This window comes from Musa acuminata, chromosome BXJ2-3, assembly GCF_036884655.1.
Source record: "Musa acuminata AAA Group cultivar baxijiao chromosome BXJ2-3, Cavendish_Baxijiao_AAA, whole genome shotgun sequence".
Taxonomy (NCBI): domain Eukaryota; kingdom Viridiplantae; phylum Streptophyta; class Magnoliopsida; order Zingiberales; family Musaceae; genus Musa; species Musa acuminata.
Window position 1 is genome coordinate 36447909 of NC_088340.1, and position 21868 is coordinate 36469776.

Consider the following 21868-nt stretch of genomic DNA (forward strand, 5'->3'; position numbering starts at 1 on the left):
TTGTATTATATTCTCCATCATTTTCATCACCTACTCCTCTAAGTAGAAAAGATATAACACCATCGAGCACTCATGCATCAACCCAAAGTTTTTAACTTTTGACCATTTTGATGAGAAGCTCGTTGACATCGGTCTTGTAAAGTTCCCTGATCTCTATCCTTCAATCTTTTCTCGGTACTTGAAGTTTGTCTTTGCATTCTCTACCTCCTCAACCTCTTTTATGATTATACGCTCTCCTTCCATGAGAGCAAAGGATCGACGACTCCACAAAAGTTTCGCCTCTGTGGTATCATGACATTGTCATGCTTATGGATTTACTATATTTTGTCTTGCACATGTGTCCCTTTCTTTGCGATTAGTAGGTATGCCTCTATGGTACTATGGTACTCCTCTAAGTCTATCCTTATCCTAACTGATGCTTAGTTTTATGTAGCTAAGTCTCTCTAGACTTATCATTGCTTCCTCGCCTCTTTCGACCACATGCTTCAACACATCTATGTTCCCCAAGCAGTCTTATGCATGACCTCTATCATTATGTTGTAAGGCTCACGTTGATTCTTTTATCCTTTGTATCCTTGGTAGCAATGTTTACTCACTTAGCCTTGTTCTTTGACTTTTTGAGCTCCCTCAACCAAATATGAGCTCTACAATAGTCCACTAATTAAGTACAGTGCACACGTTCGCTTTGATCGTTCCTCTACATGATTAAGTCCTCCTTCATGGGCCTTACTAGTACTTATATATGAAATCTCCCTCGGTGGTATACAACTCTCATATGTTGATGACCAAGGCTTTCATCTGATATAAATTTTGATGCCCAAATGGAAGACTCACCTTTATGATACCATGAAATTCACTACTTGATTCTATAGTCTTTCTTATCATCATGATGTTCACTAAAGTAGAACTCTCAATAGCTCCCAACCATACCTCCGTATGATTAAGTCTCTTACCGGATTTCTCCTATATATGTTGCATTATCTTGAACTGTTCTACCATAATTCATTATACAATATCACCTCCTGATGATATCTTTATTGTATTCTGATCATGAACTTGGAATGTAATCTCTCCATGTGTTGCCTATGCTATCACATTTCAGAGCCTCCACTACCTATGATTGTGTTTACTTCTTTGGCAATCGATCTTTGTCTATATGCTCTTTGGTCATGAATAAATGAAGCATAACTTTATAACAATATAACACCTAGCAGCTCTTGAAGTTCATCGACTTTACTAAAATCAGTGTGTCATTGTTTAGATCCTAAGCCTTTACCCCTAGCATAATCTCTAATACGCATAGCTTCCTTTGCGATAACTCGAATGACAACACTATAATATATTATTTAAGGGCACCCACTTCTGTATACTCTTGCCCTGTGCCAAGATCTTCTAACCCCAACTTCACTTCTACAAGTTGAGTTACCTTAGTCTCCTCATCAATAACTTCATTAAGATAAGATGCATATACCTTAAAGCTCTTCTCAACTTTGGCATTATGCAAGATGAGTCTACTCAATTAGAACGAGAGACTCATGGAACGATATTATCTTATTTTTACCTATGTAAGAGTTCATGTCATTGATCTCTATCCAAATTAAGTCTCATGCTTCTGCTTCATGTTCTGTCTTCTATATTGATTCTCTTCATGCGACTTGGACATTTCACTAAATTCCACTCAAATTATTCCATTTCTTGATTTACATAGAGTTGATGTGGCCCTCGCACCCATCATTCCATGGGTCAGCCCTCCGTTGAGTTTAATCTCTATATCAGCTCTAGGGGTACCTTCGTTTGGTGTTATCCGAGGTCACTCCCCTATATGATCTCGCAATACGTTTACCAACATATTACCTCATACTAGATCATGGGATGACTCCTCATTGTTTTCTTGGTCTATTGAGCATTATGAAATTGTTATCTTGAGGTACTCCTATAGTCCATTATACATGATTATCCCTTTGGAGAACTGAGACAACTTTTCTTTTCGTGTCCTTATCTGTAGAAGTTTTGGAGACCACCATCCTCTTAGACTACATTATCTTATTTAACAAATAGTATACTATTTCGTCACCATGAATACACTTGCTAGCTTATGATTTTTCACTAATATAAAATCCACTGCATCCCTTAAGGCCTAGCAACATATTGAACTTATTATATACTTCAGCCTCCTATGGATATATCCTTTCTAAGAAAAGGTTTCAATACTCTATGGTACTAAGTTTCGATCGCCTTCAGATAGTCACAGATAATCTATCATTTGCATACAAGTCCTTGCATAAGTATCACATTCTTCAAGTTAGTAATTCCTCCCATCTTTGTGAGCTTTTTTGTAACTTTTTAGGTCATCAAGCAACCCATCCCTTATTACACGACCTCATCCTTTGTCAAATGCTCTGCTTGCCTTAAGCATCATCAAGTTTGGTTGCCAATGTCAAGCTATAGTTCGAACTCAATCATCCCAACCATTGTGCACTATATATTATTCCTTGTGTGCTTATCCTCAGGATGCCTCTCATGTGAAGGGTTGGTCATTCTATGAATGTCAATCTCGAATACTCACTCTTTTAAGCGATTCTTTTTTCTACATCTCTGTACTTATTTCCTTCAAACAGTCATGTGTGTTGGCTACCCTCAATGTAGCTTCATTAGGTCTCTTATATTTTCATGTCAAGTGTTTCTAAATGTGCCTGTCTCACTCTAACACTATATATTATGTACTTAGTTGGTTTTGTCTAACTCGTGCGACACTCTTGCATATTTGTAAACTAAGGGTCAACCTCTCCAAAATATTTTAATGTCCCTTTAGAACTTGTAAAAGAGAAGACGGGTTCGAGATATTACAAATAGATATTTCAGTAAATCTTTAATAAGTAGTGCAAATTACAAATATAAACTTTGCAAGCTCTGATTGATCATGCAAGAAAGGGTTTATGTGGTCTGCTGCAAAAAGTCTTCATAAATGCCCACATGCTACTACTGCAAAACAAAATAGCAACCTATCTCTAGACATTGCCCTAATGGTCCTTCCAGTTATATGCTATTCGAGTGGTTCTTGGGTCCTTTGTTAGCTAACACTCTATACTACTCTATGTTTACAAGACAAAACAAATCATAAAAGCCAAACAAAATAGGCTTCTTAAGTATACTATAAGCCCTCTTCATGTTGTAAAAAAAAATATATAAATTCGAAAGATACAGATATAAATGCATATTATATTGAATACCCTATTTATAGATTTGTCTATGACATTCTTAAATTGAGGAGAGTTTTCTCGAAGAGAGGTAGATCCTCTAATTTTTTCATCAAATTTTATTCATATTTTAAAATATTTGATATTAAAATAATTATAATTTATGTGATACATAATAATATTTTAATTTTATAATTAATAAAATAATAATAATTAAATTATGATGTTAGAATGATTAGTTAATTTAATATTTTTAATTCATATAATTAGATATATTTATATTTCAAGAAATTATGTGTGAATTTGTATGATTTAATTAGTTTTCAATTTGGAATAATGAATTTAAATTAGTTATTTCATGAAAAAGAATGGATTTTAGGCTAATTATTATTTTATAATATTTTATGATACTTTTAAAAATATTAAAAATATAATTTAATAAGAATGATCAAATTAGGATTTGACTCGAGTTAAGTTGATTAGCGAAATTAGCTTGTGGCCAGGTATATCATTGCTCAAACCCATATAGCTAGACACAACTCAACCTATATGTAATCAAATCCTTAATTTGGGCATGATTTTTTATTTTATTTCTTGCTAATAAATTTTAGAAAATAACTATTCAACATTCCAAGTGTGGTGATATCATTTTTGTCAATAAATTAAATAAAAATAAATATTAAATAAATACTAGTATGGAATATATCATCATCCAATATATAATTACCACATTGAGTCCTATGTTGGATGAGAAGGCTCAAGTCACCTTTTACTCCTCCGCCTAATCTAAAAATGAGTAATAGTAAATTCTCTACTTAAGATAATCATGAACTCTTTTCTTACGAAATTATGACCAGAAAGATAATCACGAACTTTCTTATTACGGAATTCTGATTGGAAGATAATTATAAACTTTCTTCTTTTGAAATTATGATCGGGAAGACAATTCTAAAATTTATTCTTATAGAATTATGACTAGAAGATATGAATTATGATTAGGAAGACATTTCTAAACTTTTCTTTCACGAAATTATGGATGAAAAAATAATATTGAACTTTCTTCTTATAGAATTACGACAAGTATAAATGCATATTCTTATAACTAAGAAAAACTTATCTCTGGCTCAGAATTCCATATTCTTATGGCAAGTATGAATGCTCAAACGGACTTTATCTGCATTCCTTATTAAGCTAAGCTTAGTAATAGGAGAAATCAAAAGAACTCCTATTGCATTCCTCACTAAGCTAAGTTGGAGGAACGAGGAGTTATATCCTATCAAGAAGTAGGTTTTCCTACATTATTGAAAAATAAAATTTTTTCTTTGATTCTTTTAAATATTTAAAATTTTATTTTTAACTTAAAAATATATTATATAAAGTCTTAAAATATTTTTTATTCCTTTAAATGTCAAAATTTTATTATTAAATTAAAACATGTCCCTTTTAAGATGTAGAATTTTATTTTTAGATTGAAACATGTTAAAATTATTCATATATTTCTAAAAATTTTACCATAAATGCATGATATTTGATTTATACAACACTTGATTAAGAATACTATTTCCTTCTTATACAGTATATCTTTTAAATTTATTATTATGTTTTAATTACTTATAGTTAGTGAATATATACTTTATTATAATTTCGTAATATTATGAAATTGAGTGAATGGGTTAAGGTTTAAGTTGAAATTAGCTTAGAGGGTAGACTTGGTTAATAAGCTGGACACAACCAATAGGCAAGCACAACCCATAGATAGGCCAAAGCCCATAGGCTAGGCTCATCTAACATGTTTGTCCCAACCCACATGTCAAGCTCTAGCCCGTTGAACTAAATTATATTTAATTAGTTTAAATGATGATTCCTAATTAATTTGATTTATTTAAGTTTATTTAATCTAAATTTAACCCAATCTAATCTAAATTATATTGTTCTAAAATAATTCTAAATTGGTTAAATGATAATTAGATATTGGTTCAACTAGGTTCTAATTAAATTAAGTTCAATTAGACTGATTAAACTAATTAATATTAATACTTTTTTAAAATAAATATTTTAATATATTATTTCATCCATAGATATGACCCGTATAAAATGATGTGTCTCCCTATCAAGGGCAAGTATGTGGGCAAACCCTAGGAAGTTGATCCCCTCGAAGTGATCAAGGAGGGCCGATCCCCTTGAAGCGATCGAGGAGGGCTGATCCCCTCGAAGCGATCGAGGAGGGCTGATCCCCTCGAAGTGATCAAGGAGGGTCGATCCCCTCGAAGCGATCGAGGAGGTCGATCCCCTCGAAGTGATCAAGAAGGGCCGATCCTCTTGAAGCGATCAAGGAGGCCGAACCCCTCGAAGCGATCATTATCATTCCCTTTTCTCCCCTTTCTTCCATGACAAAACCTTAGGGTCTTATCAATTGATATTAGAGCGACGATAAGACTTTAGGGTCTTATCATTTGGTATCAGAGCAATGATCCTTGGCGCAGCCCGTCGCAGCCTTGCTTCCCTTCTTCCCCACCACCACTACAAGGCAACTTTTTCTTCACCGCTATCATTGTTTCCCAAGCCGCTCGACCACCATCGCCGTTGCTGCCCAGCCACCAAGTAGCTATTGTCATCCAAAAAAAAATACAAATAAAAGAGAGAAAGAAGAAGAGAGAAGATCGGCAGCCCGCATCCCCTGCTTCCGGCCAGCCCACCAGCCGTTGTAGCTTCTCCGCCGACGGACCACCACCGTCGCCGCTATTGCCCAGCCAACAGCCACCACTGTCGTTGTTGCCCCCCTTGCCAGCAGCCTTCCCTCCTTGATTCTCCACCCTGCTTGAGTGAGAAGGGTCGCTGCCGCTGTTTCCCGGCCAACGGACCAACCCCCTCGTTGCTTCTACCGTCAGCGACACTGCTCCAACCACACCACCATCGCTACCTCCCCTTGGGTCCAGTAATTGCAGCCACATCGACGTAGTCGCCTTCCAGCCCTGGCTCTCTCACCCCACGTTGCAATAGAAACAAGACAGCACCTCTTCCTCCTCGGCAACTTCGCAGCTACAATGCAGATGGCTTTGACTAAACAAGAACAAGGGATTACCAACTTGCAATCGTACGCAATAGTTGTCGATAACTTAATGAAAGCACAAATGGAAGTATTGGAAATAAGAATTGAGAATCGGCTACAAGAAATCCTTCACGATTTTAAAAAGAGCTTATTGGAGCACTTTAGCAGGTTTAAACAAGATGGGAGCTCAAGTTCTATGTTGAACAGATTGAGAGGCACAGGAAAAGAGCCCCAGGATGGTGACATACACTACCCACACATTAGGGTAGAATTTCCATGATAGGAATATGATGATTCGACTAATTAGATCTCTAAGGTAGAAATTTTTTTTCGTTTTCACATAATCCCAGAAGAATCTAAGGTAGAAGTGGTCTCAATCCAACTCAAGGGAGATGCACTCCAGTGGTATGATTGGTATGAAACTGTCTACGGAGTTCCTTTGTAAGAGAAGTTCAAAAGAGGGCTTCTTGTTCGATTTGGCCCATCTGAATATGAGAATATTGATGGTCAGCTCGCCAAAATTTGTCAGACTTCTACAGTGTTGGAATATCAAAGTATGTTTGAAAGATTGTCAAATCAAGCTAGAGATTGGTCGGAACGATAACTTTTGGATACATTTATTGAAAGGCTTATTCCAGAGATCCGATGTGAAGTTAAGGCTCGTCAACCCCGCACTATGATAGTTGCGATCTTATTCGCACATCTACATGAGAAAAAAATCAACAAGGAAAATCATGGAAATAGAAGTGACAACAACCAAATGATCAATAAGCCACCCACCCCATCTATTCCCAACAAAGCCTTGATACCAGAAGACTAACCCAAGAAGAACTCAAGAAAAATTAAGCAAAGGGTTTGTACTATTATGAAAATTGGAGTATGGAGTACCGATGTAAACAAGGGCAACTTCTGATGATTGAACCAATTGGAGAGAAACCAGAAGCAAAAGAGTTGGACTCCGATCATGAAGGTGTAAAAACTGATAAAGATATTGAAGCCATCACACATACAGTGCATGCATTGACTGGCTACACTAACTCACAAACTATGAAAATTGGAGGAACTTTGAAGCATCAGCCTATCACTATTTTGATTAATATAAATAGTACTAATAATTTTATAGACATGAAAGTTGCAGCCCAACTAGCCCACCACATTGAAGGCTGTGACATATTCGAAGTAAAGATCATTGATGGACGGATTTTAACTTGTGATAGCAAAGGCCAGGAGTTTCTTGCAATGATTACTACACTGAAAGATCGACCTATTGCTTATACTATCAAAAAGTAGAGACCATACTTGATCAACGGGTTGTGATAAGTTACAGATAGACTATGACTGAAGTGCTGAAAGAGAAGCTCCCCAAGATTGATGCTGCTCATCCTTAAGGACAAGACTGATTTGAAGAGGGAGGAATTGTTAGGACCCTTTTTCTAAGCTTTTGAATAATGTTTATCGAGTCTGTTTAATTCAGTTATTTATTGAGTCGGTTTGGTTCGGTTAGAGTTAAGTAGAGGTTTATTTAATATTTATTTATTATTAGAGTTCAAGTCCTGATGGACTCTAGGTGGAACTCTATAAATAGTGATGTAACCCTTTCTTTAAGGAATCAATCAATCAATTAAATGTTATTCCACTCTGAAGACAAACTTTTGGAGGTCGATCCCCTTGAAGTGATCAAGGAGGGTCGATCCCCTTAAAGTGATCAAGGAGGGCCAATCCCCTCGAAGCGATCAAGGAGGCCGATCCCCTCAAAGCGATCATTATCATTCCCTTTTCTCCCCTTTCTTCCACGAGAAGACCGTAGGGTCTTATTGTTGGGAAATCTTGAAGGCGACATCACATGCGCAGCGGAAGAACAAGAAAACAAAATCCTTGATTCCCAAAGAGATGTTCGTCGTCATTCGAAGATTGGTGCGCAAAATCCGCGAAACTGAAAAACTGTGTATAGAGTAGATTGTGTTACGCAGGCAGTGCTGTCCCCCCGGGCGGTTGCCCCTACAGGGGGGGCTTCGCCTGCGGGAGTAGCGGCGACAGGCGCCGCTGCCCGCGGGTTGCTAGCCCCGCCGGCCGCAAGCAGGCCGCCGACCAGCTGCTATAGACGAAGACCCTGTGTTGCCTGCTTGCGGCTGCGCTGCACGCACGTAGATCGAGGGCAGCAACTATTGTTGCCCTTTCTCATATTTGCGTAAACGATTTTGACGTCAAAAGTTTCTTCAAAACACAACACACGTAATTCAAAACCAATCTATCGCATGAACAACCTGGCTCTGATACCACTGTTGGGATATCTTGGAGGCAACATCACATGTGCAGCGGAAGAACAAGAAAACAAAATCCCTCATTCCCAAAGAGATGTTCGTCGTCGTGCGAAGATTGGTGCGTAAAATCCGTAAAACTAAAAAACTGCGTATAGGGTAGATTGTGTTACCTAGGGAGATCGTATATCCCTGTTTCCTTGCAGACCTTTAAGAGAGGGTGAAGGAGGTCAAGCGTCCTCCTCTCTAGCGGTGATCCACACAATAGGACTACGACGACGCTCCTCAAAACTCCAGGCCTGCTATAAGGTGGAGAGGGGAAGGAGAATAGGAGAGGCAAGCAGAGACTCTAGCCTATGAGGCTCTGAATCCCTCCTATTTATAGAGGTCTCATGTCAAACCCTAATGGATCCTCCCCTAGTGGGTATTGGATCTGCATCCAATAACCCAAGCCTTTTAGATTATTGGATCTCTATCTAATAATTACTTATGGGCTCTTATTGGATCTCGTCCATGGGATCCAATAATTCAGAGGCTTATTGGATATCCAATAAGACAAGGGCTCTGTCGGATATCTCATATCTGAACCTCTACTCATCGCAATGCCTACCATATGTGTGTGACCCTCTAGGCCCAATATCGAGCTGGCCGTGAGTCATATATGTCAGAACTCCTTCTAACTCAGTGAATTATTATCTCTGTAATAATTCACTCGACTCATTGACTACGGACGTACTAGGCCACTACGCCGTAGTCCCCAGACGATACAAGGGAATCCAATCCGTTGGACATATCTGTCCTCAGTTACCGTGTACCTATAATTCCTCATCCATCTAATATCCCAGAGACCGTATATCGAGCATGGTGCTATCAGACCCATACGGTTTCTACTCGAGTCTCGCACTAATCGGATTTTCCCAGAGAACACTTTCTCTCTCAACTCGAATGACCCTGGCCAGGGATTTGTCTAAGCAAGAACACATGAGATATTCCTCTCATGACGCCGAGAGTGGATGATCTTCTATCGACACTCAATAGCCCTCGTAAGGTCGACTACCACTCCCAATAACCAACTGTACTATATCTGGGACAGCCAAACCTATAAGTCTGGTATCAAAGAGTGGAGCACTCGTACAGGACATCCTTGGTGTCGTCTTAAGTCTAAGGACCAGATATACCACTAGGATTACGGAATCGCTGTCTGATAATAAGGCATCATCAACCATCCAGCATTCCGTAAGCGGATCAATCAGTGAACTCATTCTCTAATGAGCACCTGTACTATATTCCTTGTGTCCCTACACGAGCAGCTATGAGACCAGCTACATCCATCATATGGACGGGTATACAGCACACTAGTCTGTCAAGTTATCACGATGTCCCTTTCGAGTAACCTATGACCGGGATTATTTAGGATATGTGTTTAAAGGTAAATCGATCTCATTTTCGTGATCTCGTCACAATCCGATTCCCATTGCACAAATCCAAGGATATCACAATATATATGTGCATATATGTAATAGTTATAAAGTGATATATGCCAAAATATAATAAGCAAAAAGATTCTGTATCAAGTCACACGTGTCATCACTCGCGTGATTGGCTTGCTGGACACCTATGACTAGCACTTATCAATTGGTATCAGAGCGACGATAAGACTTTAGGGTCTTATCATTTGGTATCATAGCGACGATAAGACTTTATGATCTCATCACTATCAAATATGATGGTTAGATGATTCCTTTATTAACTAGTAAGAGAAACATGTTCACGTTTTAATGGGTGAAAGATAGCACTTCATTAGTTGTCAGCAAGTTGATCTCTATCCACTATTAATCATGTGTTTTATTTTAAAATTAATTTATAAAAATTTTATTTTTATTTTTTTATCCATATCTTTTCCGTAATCCGTAACAGGAGATTTGGGCAATCAAAGTTAAGATGGAACTATGTAGGTATGCTTCTGACTTAAACGTCATCAAATAGATCCGTCATAATCAAGTAGATCCAAACATTGAGTGTGATCGGAGGGTTGTGATCTATGTGAAGCCACAGGGGCTGCCCTCAGGGGCCCTCCGCCCTAACGCCCCTCCCCTTCTCCGACCGCCGCTCTAGCTGCCTCTCCAGAAGGTTTCAATCACATAGAAATCCCATCGCTTCTCTTTCTCTTTACCGTTTCCTCGCCGTTTACCCTACGGATAGAAAAGCTATTCCAAGGGTTCAAGAACGGGATCATCGAAGGAGACAGGAGATGCAAGGGGGGAAGGATGATGAGGAAAAGGTTCTGCGGTGCCAAATCAACGAATGGTACCCCATGTTCAAGCCTCATACTATTCGCACCCTCTTCCACCCCCTCCCCGATCCGTTCCTCCGCTACCTCCTCGGTCTCAACCCCGTCTCCCCACCTCCCCACGCCGACTCCCACAGCGACGACGACGATGACGCGCCGCCGCCGTTCCTCCTTCCCCGTCCCGCGTCCGGCCGCGACCCCCTTCCTCGCCCCGCCGCCGGCATTGACCCCACCTCCCTCCTCGACTGCTCGTCCCAGCTTTCCGTATCCGACGAAGACGAAGCGGAAGCTGACTCCGCCCCGTCGTTTCCCGAGCTAGAGGCGGCGGTCGAGCGGTCCATTACCGCCCTAGGCGGCGCCGCCTTCCCCAAGTTGAACTGGAGCGCACCCAAGGACGCCGCCTGGATCTCCGCCGACGGCACCCTCCGCTGCTCCTCCTTTGCCGACGTTGCTCTCCTCCTTCACTCCTCCGACTCCATCGCCCACGACCTCTCTTCCCACCCACTCCCCTCCTCCTCCTCCTTCCCACTCTTCACCTTTTACCTTGCCCTCCGCAAGTGGTACCCTTCTCTCCGCCCCGAGATGGAGTTCCGCTGCTTCGCCCGCTGCCGCCGCCTCATAGCCATATCCCAGCGCGAAGTCACCAACTTCTACCCCGCCCTTCTCGACCACCGCCACCACATCCTGCCGCTCATCCAGACCTTCTTCTCCGAGGTCGTGGGTCCCACGTTCGAGTCTCAGAACTACACCTTCGACGTTTATGTCACCAGTGACGGGCGGGTGAAGCTTATCGACTTCAACCCATGGCGCGCCTTCACATTACCCCTTCTCTTTACCTGGGAGGAGTTGGAGGAAGAAGCATTTAATTCCAAGGAGGAAGAAGTAGACAAAGAGCAGGGAGAAGAAGAAGCAAGATTGGTGGAGTTTCGGATTGTCGAAAGCCAATGTGGGGTGAGGCCAGGGTTGAAGACGGCTGTGCCTTACGACTACTTGGACACAGGGGAAGGAAGTGGGTGGGATCAGTTCTTGAGGAGAGCCGACGAAGAGCTGAGGAAGCAGGCCAAGACAACTTTGCACCCCAGTGATGATGCTTAAAGAAGAACAAAAGATCTTTCAGCTTGATTTCTTATGGATTTCTATCCAGGTCAGTCTCAAAAGAATCACTGCTTCTAGTTTTTGCTTTTTTGCTTCTAACTCTAGACACCAGTAGTCTTAAAAATCACTGGTTTTTGTTGTGACTGCTTGTTATTGGACTGAGTATATAATGTACTTCAAAGAGGATTATTACATCATGGATACTGTACCTCAAACAGCCTCAGTGTTGAAACACTTTGTCTTCTTGATTGTCCCATGCACCCTCGAATCTATTTCATTAGGATCTTTCCCCTTGTAAGAGACAAAATACATAGTTACGCAAAGCTCAGACAAGTGATCGGAGTGGCTATAGAATACATTGCTATTATGTTTGCCAGAGGAAGTGGAAGGTTAACATGGTGAAGAATTGTTACATAGCATTCAGATTACCTCCTTTTGTATAGTGTCTACTATCTTGTTAGCCTTCTGCAATGATATAACGATTGCACTTGGCAGGGTTTGATGTTTGGTATAGCCAATGATATAACAATTGCTGTTAGCCAATGCTATCTTGTTACTTTTATGTCTATCCCTTAAATCTTACTCAAGGCAAAAGCAAAGCTAAAAGTTTGCGTTTGAAACATGATGGAACTAACATATATTATTCAAGTGTTCATACATCTAATATGGAGTCCACTCCTGCAGGTTGTAGGTTTTATTGCTACTGGATGTTTGGCCTCATTTCTATCTTCCAGGTTCAGTTCCTCCCCTTACCAACCAAAGCCACCCCAAGGCCACCCCTTGCAAAAAGAACTAAAATTGCTACAGTAAAAATAAGAAAAGTGAATTGACATGTTATTGTTTAGATGGAGCAGAGTAATATTGTAAATCATTTGAAGATGTCCTATATAGATATGAATAAAGCATACAACAATATGGAAATGAAAATTTGTTTCCATTGACCAACATTTTCTTCATCGAAACATTCTCCTATGAATTGTACAGCTGGTGGTTGTAAAGGATATCTCTTACCTGATATGTGACCTTGGATAGATTGAACATATACTATGGCCTTGTTTCAAATTATGTGAGCCCTCTAGAAATTGGTCCAAGTCTATCAAGTAAAAAAACCTAGGAGTCATTTTAGACAACCATGTAGGAAAGTTGCCCTGATGGTCACCGTGGAAGCTATAATTCCTCTTAGATCTTCTTGCCTAGATGAAGAGTTTGAGATAATTAGTTTTGTCATGTTTTCTGCATCCAAGGGATAAACATATTTTGAAGAGAAACAAATCACGGTTCCATTTGACAAAATATTTTCCTTCGGTAAGGAGGTTCATACAATTTGCTACAATAAAAATACACTAATATCTTTGTGACTCAGATGCAGAGTTTGCTTATTATAAGGTGACTTATAACTAAAGAAACATTGCTTAAAATTTAGAATGGGAGATTTTTCATAAATAAAGAGAGCATGAGAGAGTAGGGTAGTTTTCTCCTTAGCTATTCATATATTTTGAAACAAACGTCATATAGTTGAACTTTCAGCATAGTTGTTCTTCATCTGTGAAAGAGAGTATACTTTAACACAAACATATGAGCTAGTTTAAGTTTCTTTCATGCAATGATACCATAAATTAAAGTTGTTTCACCATTTGTAGGTTTGAAATTATGGGGGCTGGCTCTACTGAACATTATACCGGGCAAAGTCTGAGGACAGATGTCATGAGGAATCAGTTGCCAACAAGCCATTAACTGCATGTGTAGGTTTTTTTGTCGACCTGTGCCCTTGTTAATCTTTAAGCAAACAATTGTGCTGTGTTTTGGTTAATCTAGACGCGCTAGTGCTACTTATACTCGAGTTTAGTTTGCTTCAAACTTCTTTGGTGAATGATACAAATTAACTGGAAGCTTTTCCATGTATGATTTATGTGCGCTGCTGGAATTGTTTTCAATGGATTGAATAGGCCGTGGATTGCTATGTAGATTTATAAATAAAACGAAGACTCATATGTTGACGCAATGCATGGTGTTATATTTCTCCTTTGGAATTCTCCTGGTTATAACTGATGATGTTGAGTTCATCTTGTTGCATCTATTCTTGAAAATTCTATTAAAATATTGGTTCAGACAGGTCCAACTTGCTTCAGAAGTCTATCAATCAACTGAGGGCTTTGTTCGAGTACAACACTAGTCAGGATTTGTGGTTTTAAAATGACAGGAAGAAAGAATTCGTCATCGACAGGAAGAAAGAATTCGTCATTGACAGGAAGGTAATGCATCATCTTCATCGGACTCGTTATGACACATAGAGGCCTTTCGAACCAGAATTTACAGAAGAGCAGCAATCACGCTTTGGCTCACTGGAGATGTCTCCGGACAGACTAATGCCTCCTGTTTGCAGTCTGCTGGACAAGATAGCAATTCAAACAAGTAAACTTCCCTGTAGACTCAAACCCTGAAAGCCGTGGTAGAAGGAAGTGCCAAAACATTTTAATTTCTCTGATACACTGCATCCTATAGCGAGGAAATGAAGCTTCGTCTATTTGTACAGGCCAAAAGACACAGAGGAGCGAACATGGTGAGGATTCGGAAGGCGGTGCCAAGGAAGGCAAGGGGCTCCTTAGCGGCGTGGGCACCGCCGAGACTCGTCGCCCAGTTCTTTTCTGAGCCTACATAAATGTAATCCTCAATCTGACTTTAGTTGAAGACACTAAATTATTTTTCTTTCTTTTTACTACAATAAAACTATATGGTTAGTTTTGATCGTAGGAAGAACGTATGTTCAAATTTAATCGTTTATTCGTCTTCATGAATTTGTCTCCATCGAATCAGTTTTTCAAATATTATCATATTCAAAAGAGGGAAAAAAAAAGAAGGAATCAAAACTTAGAAGAGGAAAAAATTATTTCGAATGCTTGAAAGCATCCTTTTCTAATTTTTTTTATTTCTAAATTATGATATGATATGATATGTTCAATCAACATTGATTTGATTTCATGCGTTTCATTAATAAAAAATAATGAACATATCAATTTCGTCATAAATTTCAATGACTTAAATACCTTTAACTTCAATTTCTTTTGGTATTTGTTTAAAAAGATCTAATTTAATATAATTATCACCAATATTTATTATCAATTTATTCTTTTGAATAACTTAATTTTAATATTTTATAATATTATTATTTTAAATTATTTATCGTTTTATGAATTATATTAATTAATATATATATATATATATATATATATATATATATATATATATATATATATATATGACAAAAGAGGATTTCAAACATCTAGAATCAATGGTAAGATGTATAAAGAAACGATATCATCTATTAAAAACATACCAAGATATATAGAAGGATCGGAGAAGAAGATCATATTGGGAAATTACAGATTTAAACATCAAAAGAAATTTAAACATCAAAAGAAATACACCCTAGCCCTAAACATATAGAAGATCGAAAGACATTGAACGCGAAAAGCATTGTGGAACATCGAATCCAAACAACCAAGAAACAAAACGTGACCCTCAATCGAAAAGAAGACTTAATCAAGAAAAAAAATGGCCAATTGCTTCAAGGGTGGCGTAGGACGATAGCAAGGATGGTACGTCACCATGATGTTGGCCATCCGCTTGTACCCATCGTCACAGATTGCGTCATTCCCAAGATCTCAGAATGATAGAAAACTAGAACTAAATCCTAAACCCCTTTCACAAATAAAACATGATCAAGATAAAGAATAATCAAAAGGGTGTTTACTAGGGTGTCGAAGCCCCATTTCCAAGATCTCGGAATAACAATACAAAGACCAGCGAACGTTGCAATCTATCCTATAAGTGTCCTTCAAGATCTGAACGAGCTCAATGTTCCAAAGCGCAACCGAAGCCCGACCAAATCAAACCAATATAACACAAAGGCCAATGGATGCCAACGCATATGAAAACGTCATATAACTCTAATAAAAGTCTCCAACCAGAGGATAATTACAACCTGATTGATTATGAAATCAAAAGCAACATCGAAATCGATTTCTCTAACATCAATTATTTTTCTTCCTCTTCAGCATGTTCTTGAACCAGTAGGCCGATTCCTTTGGGTATCGCATGTTCGTCTTAAAGTCCACGTAAACCAGACCAAACCTCGAAGTGTAACCCAACCTCCACTCGAAGTTATCGAGGAGAGACCATGCAAAGTATCCGATCACCGTCGCACCATCATCCATCGCCCTCTTCAGCTCAGTGATGTAGCTCTTGTAGAAGTTGATCCTCTTTGTGTCGCGCAAACCTTCTGGTAGAGTGACATTGCCTGGCTGATCCATTCCTATGATCATCATCAACATCATCATCATCATCGTCGTTGTCAAGAGATCACAAACTGTGATAACAACGGAGCGAGGAGAACATAGAATGTTTCATACCATTTTCTGCGAGGATGATGACTGGATCACCATAATTTACCTTCACGTAGGTCACAGCTTTGTACATTCCCCATGGAACTATGTAGAGCCAGCCGGAGTAGGCCTGAGTAAAATTCCATTACTAAAAGGTTAATCAACAGTTGCTTGTCAAGTGTAGATCAACGCAAGTCACAGATTAGGTGAAAAAGTATTTTAATGAGAAGAAGAAAAGGCATGGTTTTACCTGTGGACCAATCGGGACACCATCTCGGTCAACTGCAAGATATGGAAATGTAAGAAAGAAGGTTAACACAAAGAATGAAGCTATTACAAGGGATCAGCAAATCTAACATTTGAATTCGACGTGCCAGTCGTCTTGGTAGCTGACAGGTTTGGGATTGGTGACTCCATTATCCTTCATGTAGTAAGACGTGTATTGGTTGACACCAACATAATCATATGAACCTTTCACCATCTTCACTTGATCAGCGGTGAATTTAGGAAGCCTGTCCTTGACAATTTCTCGAATTGATTTTGGATAGTATCCATATGTTAGAGGGTGAAGAAACCTGCAAACAGAGAAAGAGATCAATCGGTCACTTAGAGATTTCTCAATTGGAATAGGCTGCATTGTTACCATCCAAGGTGGAAATCCCTGGCTCTCTGGGCCGCAGCTTCGTCATTTGCTGAGTGTGTATAAGGCTCGTACCAAACGAAATCCAAAAGAATGCCAATTTTGCCTTTCTGATCTACCTGAATAGAGAGAACACAACAAGAAACATATGTTGATCATGGTTATATGTTGTATGACAGAATCATGACTTGTGTGCACAAGTCCAAACCTGATACTTTTCACGATATCTCTTCACTGCAGCTGCATGTGATAAGATGAGATTATGAGTGACGATGTAAGGCTCTGTGGCTGAGTTTCCACCAAATTTGCAGTTGGTACATCTTCCAGGGGCATGAAAGCCACTGTCATAACCGAGAGCTGACACCACCCTGGGCTCATTGAATGTGAACCAGTTCTTGACTCTATCTCCGTACCTCTCAAAGCAGAAGTCCGCATAGTTGGCAAATGCATCCCTGCATGATACAACTCATCAGACGGGCTTAAACAATCTCCAATGATTTATAATGCAAAGAGCATTATAGATTAAGGCATTATCAGCAGCCAAGGGCTTACACTATCTTGGGGCTCAGCCAACCCAGATACTCTTTCTGAAGTGCCAATGGAAGATCGTAGTGATAAAGATTTGCATAGGGAGTAATGCCTGAAACAAAAAATAGAACGAAAAAAGATTGTCGTTTGTTTCTTTTGATCATTAAACGTATAAAGCTTACCTTGCAGTATCAAGTAGTCGATTAGCCGGTCATAATAGTCTACGCCTTGCCAATTAATCTCTCCAGTTCCATCTAGAAAAAAGAATTCGTTATCTAACAGGAGTGGATAATGCAAAATTGGTATAGATCAAAGATGAGGATTGGATGATAAAAAAAATAATAGAAAAATATGTTTCCAGTACTTGGAAAAATCCTGCTCCAGGAGATCGAGAATCGATATGCATCAAAGTTGAACTTCTTCATGATATCGACATCTTCCTGAACCATGAGGTGTTACCAAGTTAACATTCTTTAACTCAACAATGAGAAATCGAAACCTATGAAGTTCTACAAGTAGTAACGACTTGATAAAGACCATAGACTACTCTACCTTATAGTGATGGTATTCATCAACTGATACATCAGCAGTGGCATTGTTGGGAATCATACCTACGGTCAACCAACACACAAGAATAGAAATCCTCCAACCAAAAATATTGAACCATTTCAGTGAAGAGGATGAAGTAAAAGAGAATGAGAAAGACTGCATGATACCCGGAACCCTAACGAATGCATCCCATATGCACGGTCCCCTGCCGCCCTTGAGCGCCATGCCTTCAACTTGGTAGGCGGAGGCTGCAGTGCCGAAGACGAAGCCCTCAGGAAATGCATCACGGTTTAGTTGGTGGGAGTGGGCTCCAGCCGCGAAGCGTTGGTGGGAGTGGGCTCCAGCCGCGAAGCATGGATTGATTGATAATATGAAGAGCAAAAAGATGACAAAGGATGAGAACAGGATGGAACACATCTTAGAACATAGATGATAATGTGGATGTAAGACAATACATTTATAGGAGGGCTGAAGAGCGGAAAGCATAGAGTGGATAAGAACTCAGGATTATTTGCGATTGAATAGTTGATCCGTTAACCACCTACTTGAATGGATAGCGTTTGTGAACAAATCTAAATCTATGAAGATTTGTTCTGTATCGATTTATTATTGTAATTATTATAATGTATATGATACATAATAATATTTTTATTTTAAAAATATATAATTAATAAATCATAATTATTGAATTGTGATGTTAGAATGATTAGTATTATTTAATTAGACATATTTATGTTTTAAAAAAAATTACATATGAATTTTTATTATTTAATTAGTTTTAAACTTGGAATCATAAATTTATATTAGTTATTTCTTAAAAAAGAATGGATTTAGAGTTAACTATTAATTTATAATATTATTTAATATTAAAATCTAATTTAATAAGAGGGATCAAATTGAGGTATGACGTACGAGAAGAATGAGAACCGGATAGAACATATTTTGAATGTAGTTTGATTATGTGGGTAGGAGACTATACAGAAGACATTTATAAGAAGACAAACTAAAAGTTTAAGATATTCGAGTGGATTAGAACTCGGGATTATTTGTGATTGAATAGTTGATCCGTTAACCACCTATTTGAATGGATAGCGTTTGGGAACAAATCTAAATCTATGAGGATTTGTTCTGTATCGATTTATTATTGTAATTATTATAATGTATATGATACACAATAATATTTTAATTTTAAAAATATATGATTAATAACTCATAATTATTGAATTATGATGTTAGAATGATTAGTTAATTTAATGTTAATAATAGTTATAATTTATTTAATTAGACATATTTATGTTTTAAAAAATTGTATATGAATTTTATTGTTTAATTAGTTTTAAACTTGGAATCATAAATTTATATTAATTATTTCATGAAAAAAATGGATTTAGAGTTAACTATTAATTTATAATATTTTAAAAATATTAAAATCTTATTTAATAAGAGGGATCAAATTGAAGTCTGACGTACAAGAAGAATGAGAACTGAATAGAACATATCTTGAATGTAATCTGATTATGTGGGTAGGAGACTATGCAGAAGACAGACGTAAAAGTTTAAGAGGTTCGAGTGGATTAGAACTCAGGATTATTTGGGATTGAATAGTTTATTCGTTAACCACCTACTGAATGGATAGCGTCTGGGAATAAATCTAAATCTATGAAGATTTATTCGATTTATTATTATAAATATTATAATGTATATGATACATAATAATATTTTAATTTTAAAAATATATGATTAATAAATCATAATTATTGAATTGTGATGCTAGAATGATTAGTTAATTTAATGTTAATAATAGTTATAATTTATTTAATTAGACATATTTATGTTTTAAAAAAATTACATATGAATTTTTATTATTTAATTAGTTTTAAACTTTGAATCATAAATTTATATTAGTTATTTTTTAAAAAAGAATGGATTTAGAGTTAACTATTAATTTATAATATTTTAAAAATATTAAAATATAATTTAATAAGAGGGATCAAATTGGGGTAGTAGAAGAATGAGAACATATCTTGAATGTAGTTATGTGGGTAGGAGACTATACAGAAGATATTTATAAGAAGACAAACTAAAAGTTTAAGAGAGTGGATTAGAACTCAGGATTATTTAGGATTGAATAGTTTATCCGTTAACCAGCTACTACTGAATGATAGCATTTGGGAACAAAACTAAATCTATGAAGATTTGTTCTATATCGATTTTTTATTGTAATTATTATAATGTATATGATACATAATAATATTTTAATTTTAAAAATATATGATTAATAAATCATAATTACTGAATTGTGATGTTAGAATGATTAGTTAATTTAATGTTAACAATAGTTATAAATTATTTAATTATACATATTTATGTTTTAAAAAAATTAAATATAAATTGTTATTATTTAATTAATTTTAAACTTGGAATCATAAATTTATATTAGTTATTTCATGAAAAAGAATGGATTTAGAGTTAACTATTAATTTATAATATTTTTAAAAATATTAAAATCTAATTTAATAATAGGGATCAAATTGAGGTCTGACGCGCGAGAATGATGAGAACCGGATAGAACTTATCTTGAATGTAGTCTGATTATATGGTTAGTCTGATGTGGGTGAGAGACTATGCAGAAAACATTTATATGAAGACAAAAGAGCGATAGGCATAAATGTTTAGAAGATTCGAGTGGATAAGAACTCAGTTGAACAAATAGCACATATATGAGCATGGGAACTCCTTGGACGGATAGTAGCTAGATTATGTACGAAAATTTGTTCTATCGGGTATTGATTTATTATTGTAATCATCTATTATTTTCTTTCTTAACATGTATCAAACTACCTTATTTGTGTAATGTGGTTAAAAAAAATAACTAAATTTGATTTCCTATGGATAAGTTATAATTTTTGTCAATTAATTTTATTATTAATTTATTTATTTCCTATTGAGCAATATTTTTTTAAAAAAAATAATATAAATTTTATTTTTGTTTATAAATAAATAAATAAATAATGTATTTCTATTTTTATCTATGAAAGGAAAATAATTAAATTAAAAATAAAAAACTATTATTTCCTTTTTCTTTTTTAATCCTATATGAGGGTTGAAAAGTGATTCGTAGAAGAAAGATAGATATTTTTTTTAAATTTTTATTAAGATTTTAAAATATTTAATATTAAAATTATTATAATGTATATGATACATAATAATATTAATTTTAAAATTTTATGATTAATAAATCATAATGATTGAATTGTTATGTTAGAATGATTAGTTAATTTAATGTTTATTATAGTTATAATTTATTTAATTAGACATATTTATGTTTTAAGAAATTATATGTGAATTTTTATTATTTAATTAGTTTTAAACTTGGAATCATAAATTTATATTAGTTATTTCATGAAAAAAAATGGATCTACAGTTAACTATTATTTTATATTATTTTAAATTATTTTTAAAAAAATACTAAGAACTAATTTAATAAGAGAGATCAAATTGAGGTCTAATGCATAAGAAAAAGGATATTCAAGAACCGAATGGAACATATCTTGAATATAGTCTAATTATGTGGGTGGGAGATTATGTAGAAGACATTTATAGGAAGGTAAAAGAGTGAAAACCAAACATGAGGTATGTATGTGAGCATGAGAACTACTTAAACGCATAGCGGTTGGACAAGTAGCATGAGCATGGGAATTATTCGGATGAATAGTAACTAGATTATCTATGAAAATTTGTTCTTTGATTTATTATTGTAATCATCTATTATTTTTCTTTCTTAACATGTATTAAACTACCTTATTTGTGTAATGTGGTTAAAAAAATAATTAAATTTGATTTCCTATGGATAAGTTAGAATTTTTGTCAATTAATGATA

The 21868-nt window shown here is 36.6% G+C and overlaps 2 protein-coding genes across 9 annotated transcripts; one reads left to right on the forward strand and one right to left on the reverse strand.

Moving 5' to 3' along the window:
- Positions 1-10519: 10519 nt before the first annotated feature.
- On the forward strand, positions 10520-14579 carry LOC108952052 (uncharacterized). 8 transcript variants are annotated; one of them, XR_010485321.1, is made up of 4 exons: positions 10520-11938; positions 12574-12623; positions 13530-13631; positions 13999-14579. XR_010485321.1 is itself a non-coding variant. In XM_065100297.1 (2 exons), the coding sequence occupies exon 1, from the start codon at positions 10756-10758 to the stop codon at positions 11887-11889; it is 1134 nt and encodes a 377-aa protein (XP_064956369.1). In that variant the 5' UTR covers positions 10520-10755; the 3' UTR covers positions 11890-11938; positions 14003-14577. The 8 variants fall into 8 exon arrangements, 2 of the variants coding, with proteins under 2 accessions (XP_064956369.1, XP_064956368.1); XR_010485320.1 differs by having other exon boundaries at positions 14003-14579; XR_010485319.1 differs by lacking the exon at positions 12574-12623 and having other exon boundaries at positions 10521-11938; positions 14003-14301; positions 14423-14574.
- Positions 14580-15836: 1257 nt separating this feature from the next.
- LOC135607586 (beta-glucosidase 26-like) lies at positions 15837-18405 on the reverse strand. The gene is made up of 11 exons (XM_065099534.1): positions 18156-18405; positions 17992-18050; positions 17804-17879; positions 17622-17693; positions 17464-17551; positions 17120-17363; positions 16915-17030; positions 16629-16846; positions 16522-16553; positions 16299-16401; positions 15837-16201 (listed from the first exon to the last, which is right to left on the reverse strand). Exons 1-11 carry the CDS (start codon positions 18403-18405, stop codon positions 15921-15923), a joined length of 1539 nt encoding a protein of 512 aa, XP_064955606.1. The 3' UTR covers positions 15837-15920.
- Between the last annotated feature and the right edge of the window lie 3463 nt (positions 18406-21868).